The 20,676-nt window shown below is 55.3% G+C and overlaps 1 protein-coding gene across 1 annotated transcript in view; it reads right to left on the bottom strand.

Annotated features, from left to right (window-relative positions):
* Positions 1-17,440, bottom strand: part of MYO10 (myosin X) — a 52,456-nt gene extending 35,016 nt beyond the window's left edge. Inside the window, exons 1-3 of the mRNA XM_045285063.1 lie at positions 17,399-17,440; positions 239-363; positions 29-143 (exon numbers count right to left, since the gene is read on the bottom strand). Coding sequence (XP_045140998.1) covers positions 29-143; positions 239-363 — 240 coding nt within the window. The 5' untranslated portion in view covers positions 17,399-17,440. The remainder of the gene's footprint in view (positions 1-28; positions 144-238; positions 364-17,398) is intronic.
* Positions 17,441-20,676: the final 3,236 nt, after the last annotated feature.

Raw genomic sequence — 20,676 nt, 5'->3', positions numbered from 1 at the left:
GGTCACGTGGCCACCCGCAGAGGGTTACCTTGGTCTTGCCCAGCTGCCAGTCGCTGTGCGAGGCGTCGTAGAGCTGCAGCAGGGCGGCGCACTTGCCGCGCACGTCCTCCGCCGGGATCAGGTTCCGCATCAGCGCTTTGTACCTGCAACACAGGGCATGGCAGGGTCAGCCAGGGCCGGGCCGCCCCCGTGGGAGGCCACCCCCCCGGACGGCACGAGTGGCTCAGCGCCCACTTGCCTTTGGCAGAAGTCCTGAAAAGGCTGCCGCACGGCGTAGCCGGCCTTGCGGATCCTCACCGTCTCCAACATGCCCGAGTATCGCAGCTGGTTGAGCACAACCGCCTGGTCAAACTGGCCTGGCATCTGGAACACAGGAAACAGACGTCAGGGAGGGGTGCTATGGAGGCTGCCAGCCGCCACACCGACCCCTTTGCTTCTCTTTTAACAACCCAACATAAATCCCGACTCACAGGAACCTGTGGGGTAGGACTGGCCCCTGTGGGCTTCCAAAGCTGTAAATCTGTATGGGAGCAGACAGCCTCATCTTTCTTCATCAGGGCTCAGGAATTCCTGACACCCCCCAGAACTACTCATGGCCGCCGAGTCGCTGCCAACTCAGAGACCCTCTAGGACACAGCAGAACTGCGCCCGTGAGTGTCTGAGACTGGAACTGGTAACAGGAGCAGAAAGCCTCATTTTTCTTCCAACACAAAAACCCAGCTGGTCCGTACATCACCACCTATCCAGCACCGAGACAACTCGGCACCACCCCAGGCCGGGCCCCGCTTCAACTAAGAGCCCACTGATTCATGCCAATTTGTCACATAGAGGAGACCCGATGGCACAGTGGTTACAGCACTTGGCTGCTCACGGAAAGGTTGGTGGTTCAAACCCTCCCACCACTGGGTGGGGGCAGCGGTGGCAGGCAGCTTCCATAAAGATTTCAGCCTTGGGAATTCTCTGGGGCAGTCTCTTCGAAAAGTTCAAGACATAGAATTAAAATATAAATGGTATTTCCCCACCAACTTCTTGAAGTCCCTTAGTAGGGTTCATATGAGCCAGAATCAACTCAGTAATGGGTTTGGGTTATATACTGATATCTACACACATCCCTTCCTTATTGTAACCTGATACGATGCATTTATTATAACATGTCTGTCGTGTGGTGTCTCAACCAGACACCGCAGCCTCTCAAGTGCCATGGCACAAGCACCACACCCTAATCACCCCTTAATACCGACCAGGGCTCAAATTTTTGAGTCTCTCCAAATAAACATAAACACACTACCATTTAAAAACCCGGTTTCCCCGAGGTATCCAACATGTCAAACGAACAACCGCTTCACTTACTGAAAAACGACAAACTCAAGTGAAGACATTATTGTAGCTAAAAGATAGTCAGCAACCATGTCAGAGACACAGATATGGAGACAGACAGACAGACAGACATCCCCCCAAATACAAATTGTTTCAAATTTCCACATGAGAATAAAGGAAGAGGGTCCCTTCAGAATTGTCAGTAGATAACTTGTCATGATAAAATATTTTTCTCCCTCAGGGGAAATATATATTAATCTAAGCTGACTCTCGGCCTGGCAGCCGCTTTGGGACCTGGCTTCGGGCACTTCCCCGTTTGTCCCGCTACAAGGCGAAGGTCTCTAGCTAGAAGGCTCCAGCCATGAAGATAGCAGAGCGTGGGCAACACCGCCCAGAACACAGGAACATCGCTGGTGGGTTGAGTCCACGTCGCTACAAAACCGGTCAGGGCTCCCCTCGGTCTCTTTTATCTCGTAAGAGCAGGCCCTTTCTGGGCTCAGAGTAGATTTGGATTTCCGTAACTTCGACCACGTCTGTCAGGAGGGCTAGCCAGCAAAGAGAAGACCGAAAAGTACAGACTGTACATCTGCCCCACGTCTGGTCAAGCTCTCCACTGACTGACAGCCCAAGAACAGCAGCACGGGCGCTCACCTATTAGAGACGGAGGGGTTAAATCAAAACACGGCTGCTTCGGAAACGTATTCTCTCATCTGCTCAGTTGCCAAACCAATGGGCACTGGTTTTTCAGCGGAAAGTGAGAAATTGAGTCCATTTTACAATTTTCTGGACAGTGACTGGGGTGGGGGGGAATCCAACCATTCAATCCCTTTCACTTAATTTACATTTTGTTCATGCACAAAGCTGGGGGGAAAGTAACTGAAAGAATAGGTCCGTTTAAAAGTACCTAATGCAAGGTCATGTTTGAAACCACCAGGCAGCCAGTCAGTCACTCCTTGGGAGAAAGAGGAGGTTTTCTTTCTACTTCTGTAAACAGTGAGTCTCAGAAACCCATGGGTCAGTTCTACCCGGTTCTATGGGGTCACTATGAGTCAACATCGACTGGCGGCAGTGAGTTTGGTTTGAAAGTCCTGCAAACTAAAAGCCATCATCAGCTTAAAGCGGGACCTTCAAGAACCAAGCCTACCCTGAGGTCACTAACCCCATACCAGGCATAAAGCCAAGATCTTCCACGTTTTCAAGACTAGCAAAAGTAAACTCAGGAAGGCTCGCGAAATCGCCCGCACACACAGATTCCAGCTGCCAGCATTGCCAAAGGGCTGGCTGCACTTGGATTTCATTTTTCCGACTAGTCAGGCCATCTCGATTCAGCGGTATTCTAACCCAGGGCAGCCAAATAGCCGAGGGCAGACGCCCAGAGAACCGGGGCGCCCAGGTTTTCGGTAAACCTTTTGAAATGCACTGAGGAGCGTGACAGAAGGGTGAAAATATGGAAACAGAAATCACAGCTCAGGGCGTATTTTTGAATTAAGAAACTGCAGGTTGGGAGGGGGTGGGAGACGACAATCCCTTGGGCAGGGACGGGATGACCAAGCGTCGGTGATGCTTATCTGAGATGGGGCAGGCTGTTGTGGATCGGACAAAGCCGGGTGCGGAGCCTGTGTGAACAGAAGCCGGACTCAACTTTGTGACCCCCACCGCCCGTGGAAGCTTCTAACGGAACCGTCTGATGCTCAAAGACTCCTAGTAAAATCCCTCTAAGCGTCTACTGTTCAGAACCCAGACTCTTCCCCGGCTCCCATCCCGTCTTTAATAAAGTCCGTACAGCGCCTCAGCTGAGCACCAGAGTTCTGGAACCACCCTCCGACAGGTCGCCCACACGGCCGCCCCACCCAAGAAGTCCGGCTGCACTCACCAGCTTCCTTCCGTCTGCTAGAGGCCACTCCAGGCTCCGGCAGACTGGTGAATCTGGCCAAACTCACATGGAAAACACCAGCCCCCCACCCGACCTTTCCCCCACAGCCTAAGACACCAGAACAATAATGAACACCATTCCTGGGCTTTAAGAGTGCCCGGTCCCCATGGAGACAGCGGCCCCTCACAGGCTAATTAGTGTGGTGTGGCCAGAGAATTTCATACAGCAGGGAGAGGGAGAGGGGGAGAGGAGTGAGCGCTCCGGCTGGCTCCTTGCGGGCTCCCCTGGAGATAGATGGTACCCCTGCTCCCCTGTCCTCATTTGACCAGGGGTAGGAGGGCCAGGGATGTCATCATGAGTGTGTGTTTGTGTGTGTGTGTGTGTGTGTGTACCACCTCTGTTCCCACGGGTGGTGGCTGTTTTTCAGGTTCAGCCTCCCTTTCCGGGGAATTTAATGTTCTGGGTGGTGGAGTTGGACCATGTCAGTAAGCTCTCAAGGGCGTCTCTGCCCTTTCCAGAACTTTACGTCCACCCTCCAGCATCCCCTGCTCCATGGCTCCCCAGCGCCCACAAAGACACCCAGAGGGATCACTGCACAGCTGCGCTGACCACAAAGAGGCTTGAGCGTGGACGTCTCGGCCCCAAACCAGGCAGCAACGACTCCGCAAAGGGATCTTGTTCCGCTCGCTGCATGTTTATTAAATGCCTACTGCGTGCAACTGAAGAACTGATGCGTTTGGATGATGGTGCTGCCGTCGACGACTGAAAGCCCCGTGGACCGCCGAAAGGACAAACAGCTCTGTCCCGGAAGGACAGCCAGAATGTGCCACAGAGGCAAAGATGGCGAGACTCTGTCATGCGTGCTTTGGACACGTGAGGAGTGACCGGTCCCTAGAGAAGGACACCATGCTTGGTAACGAGGCAGCAAGACAGGGGGGAAGACCTTGACACGACGGCTTGACACAGTGGCTGCAACAAGGGGCCCGGGCCCAGCAGTGAGGCTGGTGCGGGGCTGGGTGCTTCTTGACCATCACCTTCACCTCCACCCGACTGAACTTAAGCACTAGCCAGTCCACTTGATCTTGCCTAACCTTACACGGCCGCTTTACTCTCCTGGGTTTGCTTTATTGCCATACCCTGACCCTATTCAACTCAAACACAGCCAACCATAACTTGGGAGGGACACACACACACACACACACACACACACACACACACCCCCTCCCCACGTGTTTAGCAGAAGCCAACCATGTGACCCGAGAAGGCCACGTCTCCCTCCTGCGGAGCAGTGGGTGGGTTCCAGGGCTGACCTTGTGGTTAGAGGCCTAACTCGTAACCTCACTACCCCACCAGGGCTCATCCCAAGGACACGCTTCTTGCTCTGAACTCCTGGCTTGACAGAGCTGCCGCTTGCTAACCACGAGGTAGGGAGCTAGGAACCACCAAATGCTCCACTGGAGAAAGACAAGGCTTTCTACTCCTATAAAGAGCCACAGAAACCCACAGGGGTAGTCTGCCCTGTCCTGTAGGGTTGCCATGAGTGGGCATCGGCTCAATGGCAGCGAGGTGGGTTGAGTGGGCAGACAATCTTGCTGAGGCACAGCTGTGACTCAATTGTGCCCCTGCAGACAGACTTCCAGCAGCTGCCAGATTCCGATGGAAGCTTCAAGTTTAACCCTCAAAGGTCCTACTAGATGCCTCAAACCTCCCTTCACTCAGCACGCCTCTGTGAGTCAAGCAGTTGGTTCCGACAGACTGGGGCCACTGCACAGGTAACAGCATGCTGCCCAGCCCCTGCTGTGCAGTGCACTGCTGTGTTAGGCCATCTCAGGGAGAGGCACATCTCCACCCCCCAGCTGCCAGCTGGGCGTGCCGTGGGGGCCTGAAGTGGCTGCCACAGCGGGAGCTTCACCATCGGAATGACCCGTGTCAGCAGCATCACCACCCACGACGGGCAGGTTGCTTCAGGGCTTCCAGCCTGTGACAGACTAGGAAAAAAGACCCGGCAACCTCATCCGGAATTTAGCTACGGAAAACCCCGTGGATCGCAGAACACGGCTGAGACTTGGACCTGCTAACCATGGATGCATCCTGTGGATGCATCGCCAGAGGGCATCCGTTTGGTTAAGTACAGGACGCAGAGAAGGCTCGTACGGTGCATGTGGTGATGGTTACAGTTGGAGACATCCGTGGGAACTCATGTTGAATGTAAGAGAGACAGCAGGCTCTGAATTAAAATGCCTAACGCTAGATGTGCGGCACACATGAGCAGACCCACACACCGATGTCCTCGCTCACTGAAGACGGCCTAGAGGAAACAACAGCCGGGAGCAGGGAACCTATCTGGTACCCAGAACCCAGGTTCTGATACCGTCCTGGCCCAGGAAACGCACACACGGAACCTGGGCCTGGAGGAGCTTGCAGCACCAGAGCAGAGGTGGAAACACACAGGCAGTTCCAAAGAGCAGCAGGATTGCCCACGGCGAACAGGTTCCCAGGGAGCTTCCAGACAAAGACCAGGAAGAAAGGCCTGACAACCGCTAAGGAAATCAAAAGGAAGCACTCAGGAACACTGCCCGGCACCGTGCTGGGAGAGGAGCCGCCAGGGCTGGAAGGCACCGGGCCACAAAGGACGCAAACACACCGACGACGGAGGAGGCGCACGCAGTCCGTTACATAGAGCTCTGCAGTCAACTCGACGGGTCAAACAGCGGCAGCCCTGGTGGCAGAGTGGTTAGGGCTTGAGCTGCTAACCACAAGGTCAGCAGTTTGAACTCACCAGCCACTCAGTGGGAGAAAAACAGGACTTTTTATTCCCATGCACGTTACAGCCTCGGAAACCCACAGGGGCAGCGGCTGCGAGTCAGTGGGTGTGTTCTCATCCCCGTGTATTACAGGTGGACGGCCTGAGGCACACGAGGGTCACGAAGCCCAGGCTACCAGAAGCTCACACCAACACCGTGCCCCACAGCCACCCTGCTCCCCCTGCAAGATGCAAGCTCAGGAGGGCGGCCTTCCCGCCCTTCCCAAGCACTCCCTCTGACAATGGGGTGCGTTTCCTCGGGCCTCCATGCTTTCCCACATATTCCTGCAGGGGACCCGCCACAGCAGCTATGCTGGCGGCAGCCTTGAAAAGCCAGAAGAGAATCCACTTTGGAGGACGCCAGTGGAAGTAGAACAATGAAGCAAAACAATGCAAACACTCAGAGACCGCAAACTAAGGTCCGAGAGCCGTGTCCGGCTGGCCACCTGCTTCTGTCAATAAAGCCTGACTGGCACAGAGCCACGCTCACACGTATCCACGTCTGCAGCCAGGAACCACTCTCACCACGTAGAGTGTGCAGACCCGAGCGGGGAAGAAAATTCTGGTGAATCAGAAGCTCAAATGGTGCCCTGTGAGTTTTGGTATGAATCTCATTAAACCCAAAGACACCGGCGGACGGTGGTTGGGGGGTGGGTGGGGGTGGGGCAGGGTGGAGAATCGACGATTTAAAAAATAATTTTCCTATTTAGGATATGTTGAAATGAAAGCATTTTGGATGAAGACAAAACGCAACAAAAACAATTACTCCTGGTGGAGTTGACGCTGACTCACACAGCAAGAGACCTGGTACGCAGAGAGGACGGCCCCATAGGGCGTCCCAGGCTGTGTGTGCACCCGGAGGGAACAAGACTGGGGGTGCCTCTTTCTGTCTCAGAGCAGCTGGGGGCCGGAACGGGCTCTCTGGTTCAGTGTGACCCTTAACCCACCGTGCCACCCAGACGCCCACGTCCTACAACTCCCTGCCATCTAGTGGATTCGGACTCACCGCGACCCTACAGGGCAGAGCTGAACGCCCCATGGGGCTTGAGATTATAACTCTTTACGGGACCACAACCACCTCATTGTTCTCCCGAGGAACGGCCAGTGGATTTGAACTGATGACCTTGTGGTCAGCAGCCCAACTGGCATCCCACTATGCACACGCACATCTTGGGATGGACTGCGTTAAACAATTGTAACATTACAAATCCATTTCACTTGTTTTGACACTTTTTAACGTGGCCCTAAGGAAGCGTCAGAGTACAGGCCTCCAGTGACAGCATACTTCCCCCGCAGTGGGACCTTAAGAAAGGCGCCCTGGTGGCACTGTGGGTTAGGTACTGGGCTGCTACCTGCCAGGTCGATGGTTGGAACCCACTGGCCACTCCGTGCGAGGAAAGATGAGGTTGTCTGCCTCTGGACAGACTGGCAGCCTCAGACACTATGTGGGGTCAAGCAGGAGTCAGACGACTGGATGCCAATGGGTTTGGGTTGTTTGAGCCCCTGCTGCATTTAGGAGCCCTGGTGGTTGTCACGGTTACACGATGTCAGGGCAGCAGTTAGAAACCACTGAAAGAGGAGGCTTTCTACTCCTATAAAGAGTGAGAGCCTCAGAAACCCACAGGGGCAGTTCTCTGCTGTCCGATAGGGTCGCTGTAAGTTGGCATTGACCTGATTGGGGAGGGGATAGGAGGTGCAGGTTCAAAGAACCTTAAGGCTTATAGTTTCACAGGCATTTGCATGATGGACAGAAAAGGGCTATTAGGCTATTTCCCTCCAGGGTTCATCTCTTATAAAGGAGCCTGTGGCTACTTGTTGGGCTGCTAGCCAGAGGTCAGCAGACTGAAACCACCAGCCGCTCCTTGAGAGAAAGACGAGGCTTTCTTCTCTCGTGAACATTTACAGTCTCGCAATCTCACAGGGGCAGTTCTACCCTGTCCTATAGGGTCACTAAGAGTTGGCATTGGCTCGAGGGCGGGGAGTTTGGCTTTGGTTTGGTTATCATCTCTAATTCAAAGATGAAAATCAATACTCATACAAAGTATCGCTGGCGTGATTCCCAAGGGTAATGACTTTGGGCAGGTAAATTAGACCCTGAACTTCAAATGAAGTACAAAACTGCTTGACAGACTAAGTCAATGGTTTTCCAACAGAACACACCAAGAACCTATTTTTTCCCCTGAGCAATTTACATTCAACTGAGGTTTTACAGCTTCCCAGGGAGCCGGCTCTGGTGCATTGGCTACTCTCTGGGCTGTGATCCACATGGTTGGCAGTTAGAAATCACCAGGAGCTCCCTACAGAGAGCGAGATACTAGGCTTTCTTCTCCCTAAAAGTCTCAGAAACCCAAGTGGGTCGCTCGCTGTGAGTTAGCACTGACTCGCTGACAGTGAGTTTGAGGAAGCTGGAAAGATCCCTGGATCAGAGTGTCCAGTGGGGCCCACCAGCACCTTGGGGTCTATGCTGACAACGAAAGACCAAGAGGGCTCTTTGTAACAAAGCTGGACAGAAAGACCAAATTGGGGGCCATTATCATCAATCCTCTACCCACCCACCCCCGAGTGCCCTGCCACCAAGTAGAGGGTGACCCAAAGCGGCCCCAGGAGAGAAGCTGAACTGTTCCCTGGGGTTTCTGAGGCTAAGCCTTCAAGGGTGCCCCACCAGCGAGTGGGATCCAACCAGCGCTTAACCCACTGCATCACCAGGCACGCCTTAATCTACCCTGCCGACACTCGCAGAGGCATGCCCTCTATGGTCATGTCTAGGGGACATTTCTGCACACTTGGCTCGCGGCCACCATTGTGCCACGTCCCACACTTGTCTGCCCGCACCCATGGCCCCACCATTGTCACACGGAGGGCCATTTCCTTGGGCCATAAGAATACAGCCCTGCATGCCTCGAGGGTCCCATTCTCCATTCTTCCTTCCTTTCCAGCTTCCTGCCTCTAACTTCCCAGCGCGCACCTGTGGCTCTGGAAACCCCAGGTCTTCAAGCCCCAACACCGAGTGGTCCCCCGGACCCACTCTGGGGGGGTGTGTCTGTTCCTGGCTTGCACAGCCTGGAGCTTCAGGTAAGGCCCAGACTGAAGGGGAGAGGCACCTCAGCAGGCCAAATACACTTGGGAATCTATGCTCCAGAAGCTCATAGCAATTCCACCCCACCCCATCATTTTTGGAGAGGGTCAGTGCAAAAGGGGAAGACCCTCCACAGGATGGCTGGGCACAGTGCCTGCGAACCAGGGGCTCACACGTCACAATGACTGTGAGGATGCTGAACAGTGCAATCTCCCCGGACAGCAACGCTTCTAATAGGAGCAGCCTGTAACAACCTGACTGTAGACGGGCAGCTCCCTCTAACACGCATGACAGCCTGAGGAGTGCTACTTGAGAAGTGCGCCCTGGGGACACAGTGGGGTGGGAGGTGGACTGCTGTCCCCACGGTCCACAGTGGAAGTCACCAGCTGCTCTGGGGGGAAAAGCCAAGGCTGTCTATTCATGTAAAGAGGACCAGCCTTGGAAACCCAGAGGGGCAGTTCTCCTCTGTCCTACAGGGCGGTTGTGCATTGTGGTAGTGAGTGTGAGTTGTTCCAGAAAGCTCCAAGCTGAGTCTTGGTTCACACATCAGTGTGCACACCAGTCTACCGGTACTACAGTAATGCTCCTTCAGGGCCAGTACCTGTGCAGGAGGTACTGCGCCTGTCTCTCTCAGCGTCCACTTGTGATCCAGGGGGCAAGGAGCGGTCTTGACTTAGAGCCTTCCTCCAAGCTGTCACAAGGGTAAAACACCTCTGCAGAACATTGCAAATCCTGCCTGTTTCCCCCCAACCCCTTACAGCCACCCTCGTGCTAACTGGAGGTCACTTGGTGGGCCACTCTGCTCTGCGTCTTGCCAGGGAAAGGCTGAATCTGCCCAGAGGAAGGGGGAAGGTCGGCCACTGCGTGGGCATGTGGCATGCTGGCCCATTCGGGCAGAGGGCGTGTGGAAGGGTGGGCGGGCGGGCGGCCTCCCCCTGGCAAGAGGATGAAGAGGAATGCCAGGATGGAGGAAGGGCCCTGGCTCCCGGGGGAGGTCAGGTCCACGAAGACAGTCACCGCTGAGTGTAGTATAAGGTTGGCGGTGTAGGGGGCCAGCCCCCCACTACTACTCTCGGGTTCAAATAAGCACAATTGTACAGTTGAGATATATAAGTATTATATTAAAGTCATCGAGAGCATGAGCAATAGAAGAGAGAGTCAAACACTGGAGTCAGACACAATCCGTGGTAGCACTGCTCACCTCAGCCCTGCTTGGTGATCCATGTGGAGAGAGGAGGAAGGGAAAGGGGACCAGGGAGAAAGGAAGGGAGAGAGGGGGAAGAGAGGAGAGGGGGAGAGACCAGCGAGAGAGGCCAGGGAGAGAGCCACCAGCGAGACCCACCTCTATCGTTAACCCAGGCCTATATACCTTTTGGGGCCTGCAAGCCCACTAATTACAGGTAAAGACATACATCACAGGAAGGGGTTGCACTATAGGTAGTACAGCAATGAGAGGGGGTGGTCTAGGGATATACACGCAATAGGAAGAGGAGGGATTGGGGTATACATGCGGCAAGATGGGCGGATCCTAGATTTAGGATGGCAGCTTAACTTTGACCTGGTCTCTGGGTTTCCATAGGAACCATTATCAGTAGGGTGTAAACCCCACCTACAGGAACCAAATAGATGACTGTAGGCTTGTCCATTGTCTTTAACAGCAGGGAGCGGGACCCATCCCTGTGGTGGGGTGAGACAGCAGTCTGACACCCCCCCCACCCAGGGTAAGCAGTGAGGGGCAGAGGGCAACAGTGCCTGGGGGAACAGTACACACCAAGGCCCCCAGGCTGCACCAGCAGCTCAAATCCTGGGCAGAGGCCTCGGGGTCAAAGGCAGATAGCCTGGTCTCTCTCGCTCAGTGGCCGACCTTGCAATTGCCCAGGTGGCCTGGAAATCAATGTCTCCCCCCAAACCAGCCATTAAGTGCCTGATGGAGACAGGGGCGGCCCGGCATGTGGATCCCCTTGCTGGCATCGGGGTCTGGGCTATACAATTGTGCCGATTTCACAGCCCAACCTCATCCTAGCCTCTGTAAAACGGGTGTCCGTCACCAGACCTAGATTTAAGCCCCCAACCACAGCCGAGGAGGCGACCCTCTCCACACTCCTGTCAACTGAGAGTGACCTCGAGGAGGGCGGCGGACGCAGAGGCTGCAGACGTATCCGAGGATGTGGGTTTCAGAAAGACTCTTTCTCGCAAACCTTTCCATGCGCTCAGCTCGCACGTGAACAGTTACGCTGGCTGGCGCGTCAAGTCTGCGCTCCTGAAAGGCAACCCAGGCCTGTTGGAAGAGGGTGCAGGGGAACCCAGCTACCCTGGGTCCCTTTCTCTCCCTGATTCATGTATCCAGGCGGCCTTATGCTGGCCACAACGGGGGTCTGGCCAGCCTCCATCGCAGCATCCCTGCGCAGCTGATGCTGGAAGCAGCTGCAAGCTGCCGGGAAGCGGGTCAGGCCACACTCAAAGGCCGGGTCCTGGCCCCTCCCGGCCTTCACAGGCCTCTCTGTTCAGGCCTGGCTATGAGCAGGGAGTGATGTGAGTTCGGGCCAGCGCCCCCTGCCCACACCGCCACCACGCTTCCAGCCCAGATGCCCCCAGTGGGCCGTGAACCCAACTGCTCCAAAAACCTGAAAGGACCTCTTGTCCCCAAAGTGGGATACCCCCTGCTGGCTTCGTCTGCTGCTTGGCACTTCTGCCCGAGACACAGGTGCCTGAGAACTTGCACGAGAGAGTGGAAGACTATTCCACGGGCGACATACAATGCTTTGAAAGCGCAGTAATAAACAAGGGTGCATGGTTCCCGTCTCGAAGCCAGAGGTCTGCAGAATGCAGAGGGTAGTATGTCCAACTAAGACCCTCTCCGCCTCTGATTGCTTCTCAAACAGCCCTTTTCTCCCACTTCCCTGTCCTGTTGCCTCTCAGTGGGTCCTGAACCCAAAGTTCTCCCGGCTGGAGTCACCACATAGATAGATTGCTAGACCATCCTTTCCTGCACGCCCCCTGGCTGGGTCTGACCACCAGCCTTCAGGCCAGGAGAGACCAGCAGCCTGCTCTCTCCTCCCCTTTCTGCCCCCCACTTAGCGGCCTCTTAGACCATGAGGAAGCCCCAGCTACTTTACATTGACACCGGTGGCACCCATGCCGTCTTTAGATTTAAAGAAGCGTCTTTGTTGTCTCCCTTCATGGGATGACGGTACAGGAAGTTCAAATCAGGAGCAGCAAGAAGGAAGACTCTCTCCGCCTGAAGGGACAGGACAGCCACCCTACCAGCACCCACAGGCTGGACGGTGATCACGCTTATGCACTAGCTGCTGGCGGGCAGTACAGTCGGGCCGGCTCAGGGGGAGACTTCTCACCCTCCATTAGAGACCAGGGTTGGATTCCCCGCCACTGCACCTGCTCTCCACTGAGCCGGGTCCTCCCCACATTTCGCTGTGCTCCGGCGGCACGGCGGTTATGTGTTGGGCTGCTAACCACAAGGTCACCGGTTTGAAAACACCAGCCAGCCGCTCCTCGGGCCAGACAAGGCTGTCTAGTCCCATAAAGCATGTGAAAGTGGGACGCTGAATAATAAAACCATAGGTCCATGCCCTGTTGGAAACATAATCAATCTCCTTTGTAAAAAATGAGGGTGGCATGTGTTGCATAGCAACCAAGCATCTGAATTGCGGTTGGTGCTTGGGAAGGTTGAAAGTGCCATGGACAGCTAAAAGGATGAGCTTATCTGCACTGGGACAGCCACCGCTGTGAGAAGGAAGGCCAGAGTGCTCCTTAAAGGCAAGGACGGCAAGGCTTACTTTGAGCAGGTTATCAGGAGAGACCAGTCCCTGGAGAAGGACATCATGCTTGGTACAGTGGAGGGACCCTGTACCCAAAAGAGGAAGGCCCTCCATGAGATGGATTGACACGGTGGCTGCAACCATGGGCTGAGGCACAGGAACAATTGTGAGCACGGCGCAGGAGCGGACAACAATTGGTACCTATGGTACCTAACACAATTCCCATAAAGGGTGGCCTTCCTGGAAACCCACAGGGGCCAGTTCTGCTCTTCAGGGTCACTAAGAGCTGGAACGGACTCGATGGCGCTAAGTTCTGGAAAACCACCCATGGTGGTGGGGTTCCTGGGACAGCAGCACTGGATGATGCAGACGGCATCTCAGGCACCGCCGCCACCGCGGTCAGTGACCAACAGGAGCCGCCGTGACACTCGGCGCCTTTCGGTAGAACTTCCAGACTCAGACTAGGAAGACAGGTCTGGTGATCCACGTCTGAAAATCGGGCCAGTGGGAACCCAATAGATCATAACGATTGATCCCTGCGGATCCGGAGGCAGCAATGGGAGGGCAGTGTGCTGTCCCGTTGTGCCCGGGATCACGCTGGACTGGGGACTGGGCTCTGTCCTCACGGCAGCTACCCCACGCAGGGGCCTAATGACAGACCATGGTGCCTGCCAGGAAAACCTCAGTCCAGTCGCTCTCATTGGAGAATCAGGAAAACGTGCTGCCACCAGGCTGGACGAGGGGCACGAGGGGCCGCAGAACCGGTGGAACCAAACCCTACCAACAACCCAGGGCCAGCGAGTAGGTTCCGGCTCACGGTGAGCCTACGGGGCAGGACAGAAATGCCACCGGGAGTTTCAGAGAAAACTGTTAATCCTGCCAGGCGCAGAAAGCCCCGTCTTTGACCCTGGGGAGGGGGCTGTTGGTATTGAACAGCTGACCTTGCAGTTAGCAGGTCAACGCATAACCACTACGCCACCAGGGCTCCAGAAACCCGACTAGGATGTCCTATCCATCGGGGACCCTGAGCCTCCATCTCCCTCCACGTATTGCTTTGGAATCATGAACCAGGGCACGAGGCGAGGCTGGTGTGTGTGCAGGCATGGCTCTGACTGAGAATGAGCCTTGGGCCAGATGTGTTTCTCCCCTTAGTCTTCCCCATCTGCTCATTCGCACCCAGCCCCCCAGTGGAGTTAATATTCAACCTGAGAGTCTGTAACCATTTTTACCCAGGGCTTCAGAGTCTGGGCCTGGCCGGCTTCCAAGGTTCATTCATCTTTCTGGTCTCCAGGCTCCCCCCGCAGATCACACTCTGCATTGTAAGTATGGGAACACACGCTTAATGGACTGAAGAGGACAAAGAACCACCAAAAAAACCAAAAATAAACCCAAACCCCAAATCCCTGTGCATACAGGCTGGCTGCTAAAAAGTCCCTTCTTATAGTGCCAGACTGCCTTCGTGGTCATGTCAATGCTTTTCATCAGTAACACCCATGGCCTCCACCAGCCCAACCATGGCTGCAGCAGCAACACCAGAACGGATCTGACTCTGCAGTGAGGGCCCAACAGAATGCTAAGCAGAACGGGCAAACTCATGGGCTTTAGTCTTGGAGCGGGACACTCGGAAGAGGGGTGGCGGGCCCTTTCAGGAGCCCCACATGGGACATGTTGGCTCACTCCCAGAACTGTGGAGAGCGAGTGACCCCCATCCAAAGCACTGCGGCTGGGCGCCATCTTTGAGCCGGGGGCCGTTGTTTCTGTTCTTCTGTTCAAGACGCTTGGTTGCTATGCAACACATGCCACCCTCATTTTCTACAAAGGAGATGTTTCCAACAGGGCACGGACCTATGATTTTGCACACACACCCCCTTCCATCTATCTTTCTGGCACACCTATGTTTTACACATTCGGTCCATTGTGGTTTCGCTCTGCTGGGTAGGACTGAACTGAGAAGAACCGGTTGGAAGCCTTTCACAAGGAGAAGGAAGGTGCCCTGAGCAGGCAAGGGGAGTCAAGGAGAACAAGCGGCAGTTGTGTTGTCATCCTTTTTCTGTTTTTAATTGAGCATGAGAAGGAAAGGCTTTAATGATGTGGATGCTGGCAGAGCCCCGGGTTGGGTAATCCGGCTGCCCCTTTGGCAAGCAGCCCTGGTGAGCAGACTCAACCCAGCAAGTGGCCCACCTGCTGATGTAACAGGGCTGCAGACAATGGCCACTCGGGATGGTCATGCGGTTATGCTGAGCTTTGCCGCTTTTGTGGCCATTTGCACCTTCCGTAAGGAACTCATGGTGCCAAGGTCAAGCAGCGAGCTGCTACAATGCAAGGTTGGCAGGCTGAACCCAGGGCAGAGAGACAGGGCAGCCAGCTTCCCTAGAGAGTAAAGCCTCAGCCACCCTGTGGGGCAGCTCCCCTCAGGCCTGGTGGGGCTGAGGGGGTTAGGAGTCAGAATCCCCCAGCAGCAGGGGGGCCCAGCCACAGCAAGACAATGTGTGGGAAGCCTGGAATCCAACCCCAAATGTCATTGTCACAAGCTGGCCCAACCTGCTCGCCCACCTCCTCACAGGGCCCCAAGGCCTCATTGCCCTAATTTGCAAGCAAGGCAGCTCTCATTAAAAAGGGTAGGGCTGCAACTGTTGTGTACCACAGGTCTAACGTAAACCCCACAGCCCAGGCTTCACTTGGATCAGGCAAACACAGCCAACGAATCCAATAGACAGGCCAATATCAAAGCCATGTCAGAGTCAATAACAACAAGCCAAGCAAAATCCCCTCCTTCCCTTCTGCAAACCCCAGTTAGCACGCTACAGGTAAGAGCTGTTTGGTGCAGATCAGCCTGTGAGCTTGAGGGGCTTCCCTTGAGCATCAGCATTTGTCCTCAAACTCTCTCCCGTGATTCCTCCTTGTTTAAGAAGTTCCCCCAGGAGTCCTGTGGCGCAGTGGACACGTGTCAGGTTGCTCACTGCCTAGGTTGGCAGTTCAAAACCATCAGCCACTCTGCAGTAGAAAGCTGAGGCTGTCTACTCCCATAAAGAGTTACTGTCTGGGGAACCCGCAAGGCCAGTTCTACCCTCCTGTCTTATTGGGGGGTGGGGGGGCGGGCAGTGAGTTTGGGTCTTTGAAACCGTCCCACTGGGGACTGAGCACACGTCTGACTCTGAAAGAGTGAATTTTCAAAATCCCACCCCTTGGGATGGGATCTATCAACCTATCGGACCCTTGGGGGTCACCTGACTTGCTGACCCACCTGTGCACTTCACTTTCCAGTCTGCCAGAAAAGGGAGGATTTTTAAAAGAGTCATGAAATCATCTGAGGCATTTGTGTGCTGGAGAAACGTGACCGGGTCTGGCTGGGCCTGGCCACAGGGAGAAGGAGACCACTGCCCGCCCCCCCCCCCCTTCTCACTTCCTAACAGGGCAGTTCCAAAGTGGAACAGTGCTCTCTTTTAGGCTGCGGCGGGCGGAGAATTGGTGGCACCGTCAAAGGGCCAGTGTGGGCTTTCGGAGCGGGGGAACTGGGGCAGTGGCGGCCAGCCAGGACACCCTCCCCCCGCCCCTCTCACGGCCAGAGCACAGAAACGTGTGCATGCCAAACTGGGTGCCATGGGGCAAACCTTAGAGGACACGTGTTTCCCTGTTTCCACCATGCTGAAGAGATGGGAGCATTCGCAGGCACCCTAACGTCACGAAGGGAAGTTTTCTCTCACAAAAGCAGCAGGTGGTTCCAAACCGCTGACCTTGTGGGGTTAGCAGCCAAATGGCTAAGCCACTACGTCCTGGAAAAACCACCCACTGCCGTCCAGCCAATTCCCAACTGGTGATACAGGTCAGAGTAGAACTGCCTCTATGGATTTGAGACGTACCTCTTTATGGGAGTTGAAAGCCTCACCTTTCTCTTATAGAACGGCTGGTGAGTACCAACTGCACACCTTGCAGTTACAGCCCAGGAGTCAACCCCCACCCGCACCCCCAGAGTAGCCACCGTGCTCACAGAGAGCAAAACACAAACCAAATTCCCCACCATCAAATCGATTCCAATTCAGGGACCTGAGAGAAACAAGTAGCATCCTCCCCCCCCACTCCCCAGAAAGGGGGTGTTCATGGCTGTAAACAGCCTCATCTTACTTAATGGAGTCCGGAGGAAACATTTTAAAAGGGTAACACAAAACAAGACCAAGTCCCCCCCACCCCCTATGCCCAGGAAACCCTCCGCGCTGTAGCCTGAGGCCAGTGGTTCTCAGCCTGGACTAACTTTGTCCCCTGGGGGTTACTTGGAAATAGCGGAGAGATTTTTGGTGTTGCAACCCAGGGAGCGGGGGCGGGGCGCTGCCACGGAGGGAGGGGGGGGTGTTGGTAGAAGGGCAGCCCCCACCCCTCCAACCCAAAAGTCCGCTGGGCGGGCGGCTGGCTGGGGGAGGGGCGGGCTGGAAGCACTTGGTCGCGGGCACCCAGTCCGTGCAAAGTGCGGGGCGGGCGGCGGAGACGCCGGGAGCTGGGAACCGGCGCCCAGCTCCGAGGTTCTGCTGCAAACGTTCAAAAGGAGGGGGGACACTCACCGAGGCCGAGGTGAAGGGAAGCCGGCGGGCGAGGGCAGAGCTAGGACAGGTTCTGCCTCCATCTGGAATTGGGGGGTGGGGAGGGGCGGTCACATGATCGAGGAGGGCGGGGCGGCGGGAGGAAGAACACCTGGGAAGGTGTAGCCCCACTGCTGGCGGGACTGAGGGAGGAGAAAGTGGTCCCAGCTCCTCCTGGGACGGTTCGCTGTGAAAGGAGGGAGGGGCGACTCGAGTTGCATGGCCCCACCCACCCCCGCCCCCTTTACCCGCCACTTCCAGGAGTGTACACATAAATAACTAGAGCAAGAGGTGGGGTTTAGGGGCACAGGGCTCTCGCCACAGTGCGTAAGGGGCGGGGTCAGTGAGGTGGGGGGCAGGGCACGGCAGAGTTCCATCAAGCAGGCAGGGGGACACAGTCCTATGAAAGATGTGCACCCAGGGCCACAGAGGTCCCAGCCACTCACTAACTGGAACAGGGCCAAGTCCCTGGCTTTGGGGGGTACCCAGGAAACAGGTAGGTAGGGAGAGTTTAGAGGGCACCCTCTAAACCCTGAACCCAATTGATCCCCAGTTCACCTTTCATCAGAAGAGTGGCACCCAGAATCAGGGACAAGGTGCTGGCTAAGCAGGTAAAACACCCAATGGCCAACTGCAAGGTCAGCGGCTTATGCCTATCAGCCGCTTCTCTGGGGGAAAAAAGACGGCTGGCTGCTCCTGCAGTCCGTCAGAAACCCACCAGGCAGCCCTGCCCTGTCCCACGGGGTTGCTGTGTGTTGGAATCCGCTCAGAGGCAGTGAGTCTGGTTTGCATTGATCTGTTCCAATCAAGATTTCATCTCCGAAACCCCATAGAGCAGGAGGGCTCAGGACCCACGCGATGGCGATGTGTCTAAGCAATCCACCACTGAAAACCTCTCTCTCTGTAGGCACCCACAGGCCAGGCTTTCCACCTGAGCAACATCGTGCAGGTGAGGAGGCCAGGGGGCTGAGAACGATGGCATGCTGGAAAAGGTCATCAGTGAGATGGATGGACACCATGGCTGCAGCAATGAGCTCACCCATGGGAACGACTGTGAGGATGGCGCAGGACCGGGCAGGGCAGGGTTCCCTTCTGTGGTGCATGAGCTTGCTACAAGGACAAGAAAGGAGAATGTGGGCACTGAATGAGACATGTCCCGGAACCAGGGCACGTAAGGAGAATGTGGGCACCACGTGGGACGGCTGGGTCCATTTGTGTAGAAACTGTCACAGGGGAACACAATTTGCTGTATCTGCTGTCACCCCAGACATGATGATGTTTATTAAAGACACGCTATGTCTGTCGTATGGGAAGGGTCAGCGTGCTGGTCCTGTGGGCGCTGTCTGACTAGCCCCCGGCCCCCTCCATGGGGCTATACCAGATGAACCAGAGGGAAAGGCGGGCACAGGGGGCTGCAGTGGCCAGGGCAGGGCTCCTGGCTCCACAGGCACAGCAGACTTTCCAGTTTCAGTGGTGAGCAGCTCCCAGGTGGAGTTATAGTTCTAATCATGTCTTTCTTTCCAGGATGTACATGCATGCTTGTTTGGCTCGCACCCTCCAGCCCCCTCCATCTCTGCCCTGGGACCCACCACCCAAACCAAAAACTCACTGCCACCAAGTAGATTTCAACTCATGGTGATCTGTCCCTGTGGGTTTCCAAGACTAATTCTTTATGGCAGTAAAAAGCCATTTCTCCACGGAGCAGCTGGTATTTTCGAACCCCTGGCCCTTGAAGTCAGCAGCCCAATACATAACCCACTGTGCCACTACGGCTCCTGTCCACCAGCTCAGTACTCAGACTCTGGGAACCTCAAAAACTCACTACCATCGAGTTGATGCAACCCATAGTGAGTGACCCTCTAGGGCAGGGTAGAACTACCCCTGTGGGTTTCCAAGACTGTAGCTCTTGTATGGGAGTAGAGAGCTCCATCTTTCTCCGAGGAGTGGCTGGCGGTGCCGAACTGCTGACCTTAGAGATTGCAGCCCAATGCAGAACCAGAACACCAAGACCCTAGGTAGCAGATGGCTTTCAGTTACCGGAGCAGTGCTTAACCGCTGAGAAGTAGCAATATATACTACTTTTCCATCCATGTCCTCCAAGTCACCTTCCCCTGGCAAAGGTCAAAACTATGTGTGTGAAATGAATGAGCTTGATTTAAAAAGAAAGATGTTAAAAGCAAAACATCATCAACCAATTCCCAAAGACCCCTCTGGTAAGTCTCTCCCAGAAAGTGGGAGCCTAGTGGGTGCCTGGTGGGTTGGCTATTTGCTCATTCACTTCTTTCAAATGTAACTCCCTTTTACCGCAGGCCCAGCCATTATGGAGCATCGTTAGCAAGTGAATAGACATCCAAGGTTCCAGGCTGAGGGCAGAGAGAGATTAGCATCTCAAGCATGCTCCCTTCCCTTCTCCCAAGGGGACTCCTCCAGTTTGAGGGACCCAGAGACCCCCTGTGCCAAGGCCAGATGTCCCTGGCAGATGGCTGAAAGGTGTTCTCTTGTGTGATGCAAGCATGCAGCATTCAACAGATGCTGGCTAACTGCTCTCATTTCTCACGCTTCCCAACTTCAGGGCCAGCCAGCGCGACTGCAGGTTAGAGAGCCCAAAGCACAGGCCTGGGGGCCACACAGAAATTCTTTGAAATCCCAAGTGCAAACAGAAGCGCCTCCCGGTCCCACAAGACACCACCAGCCCCTAGAGCCAAAGGTTACCAAGGGCTCTTTCCAGAGGAGGTAAATTCCATATCAAAAGGACAAGGAATGCCTTCCCGCCTCCAAAGCCAATTTTATCTTTAATTTGATCAGCAAGTCCTACCTGTCCCAAGGACCGAAAGCAGCGCTTACCCATCTGCGCACACGAGGACGCTTTCTGCCTCTCAGAACAAGCCGAGGGCAACTGCTCCTAGGGCTCCCTTGCAGCAGCGGCCAAGCCTCCCTCTAGTGCAATCGCAGCAAGTGGGATAAAAGTTCTAAGCCAGGCAAATAAGAGTGCTCCTACCTTTGGCTTCCCCTCTCCCTTTCAGACTGTGGCCACTGTGCAGGGCTGCGTCATTAGCAGTCCGGCTGCGACCTTCTCAGGCCGCAGACATAACACCAGGCTTTCTTCAGGGGGCGGGCATGCTCAGCCCTGTAAGCGGCGGTGTCCTATCCGCTGCCCTGTGTCGCTGAATTAATTCCCGATTCCGCGGAAAGGCCAGCCCCCAGGAGGAGGCTGGAACCACGGCAGTCACTGCGGAAACTTCTGCCAGGAGGAAGGAAGC

Source organism: Echinops telfairi, unplaced genomic scaffold (genome assembly GCF_000313985.2).
Source record: "Echinops telfairi isolate 266 unplaced genomic scaffold, ASM31398v2 ScPeMD7_7469;HRSCAF=8507_1, whole genome shotgun sequence".
Taxonomy (NCBI): Eukaryota; Metazoa; Chordata; class Mammalia; order Afrosoricida; family Tenrecidae; genus Echinops; species Echinops telfairi.
The sequence above is the reverse complement of the archived record's forward strand: the minus strand, read 5'-3'. Positions and strand labels throughout refer to the sequence as shown.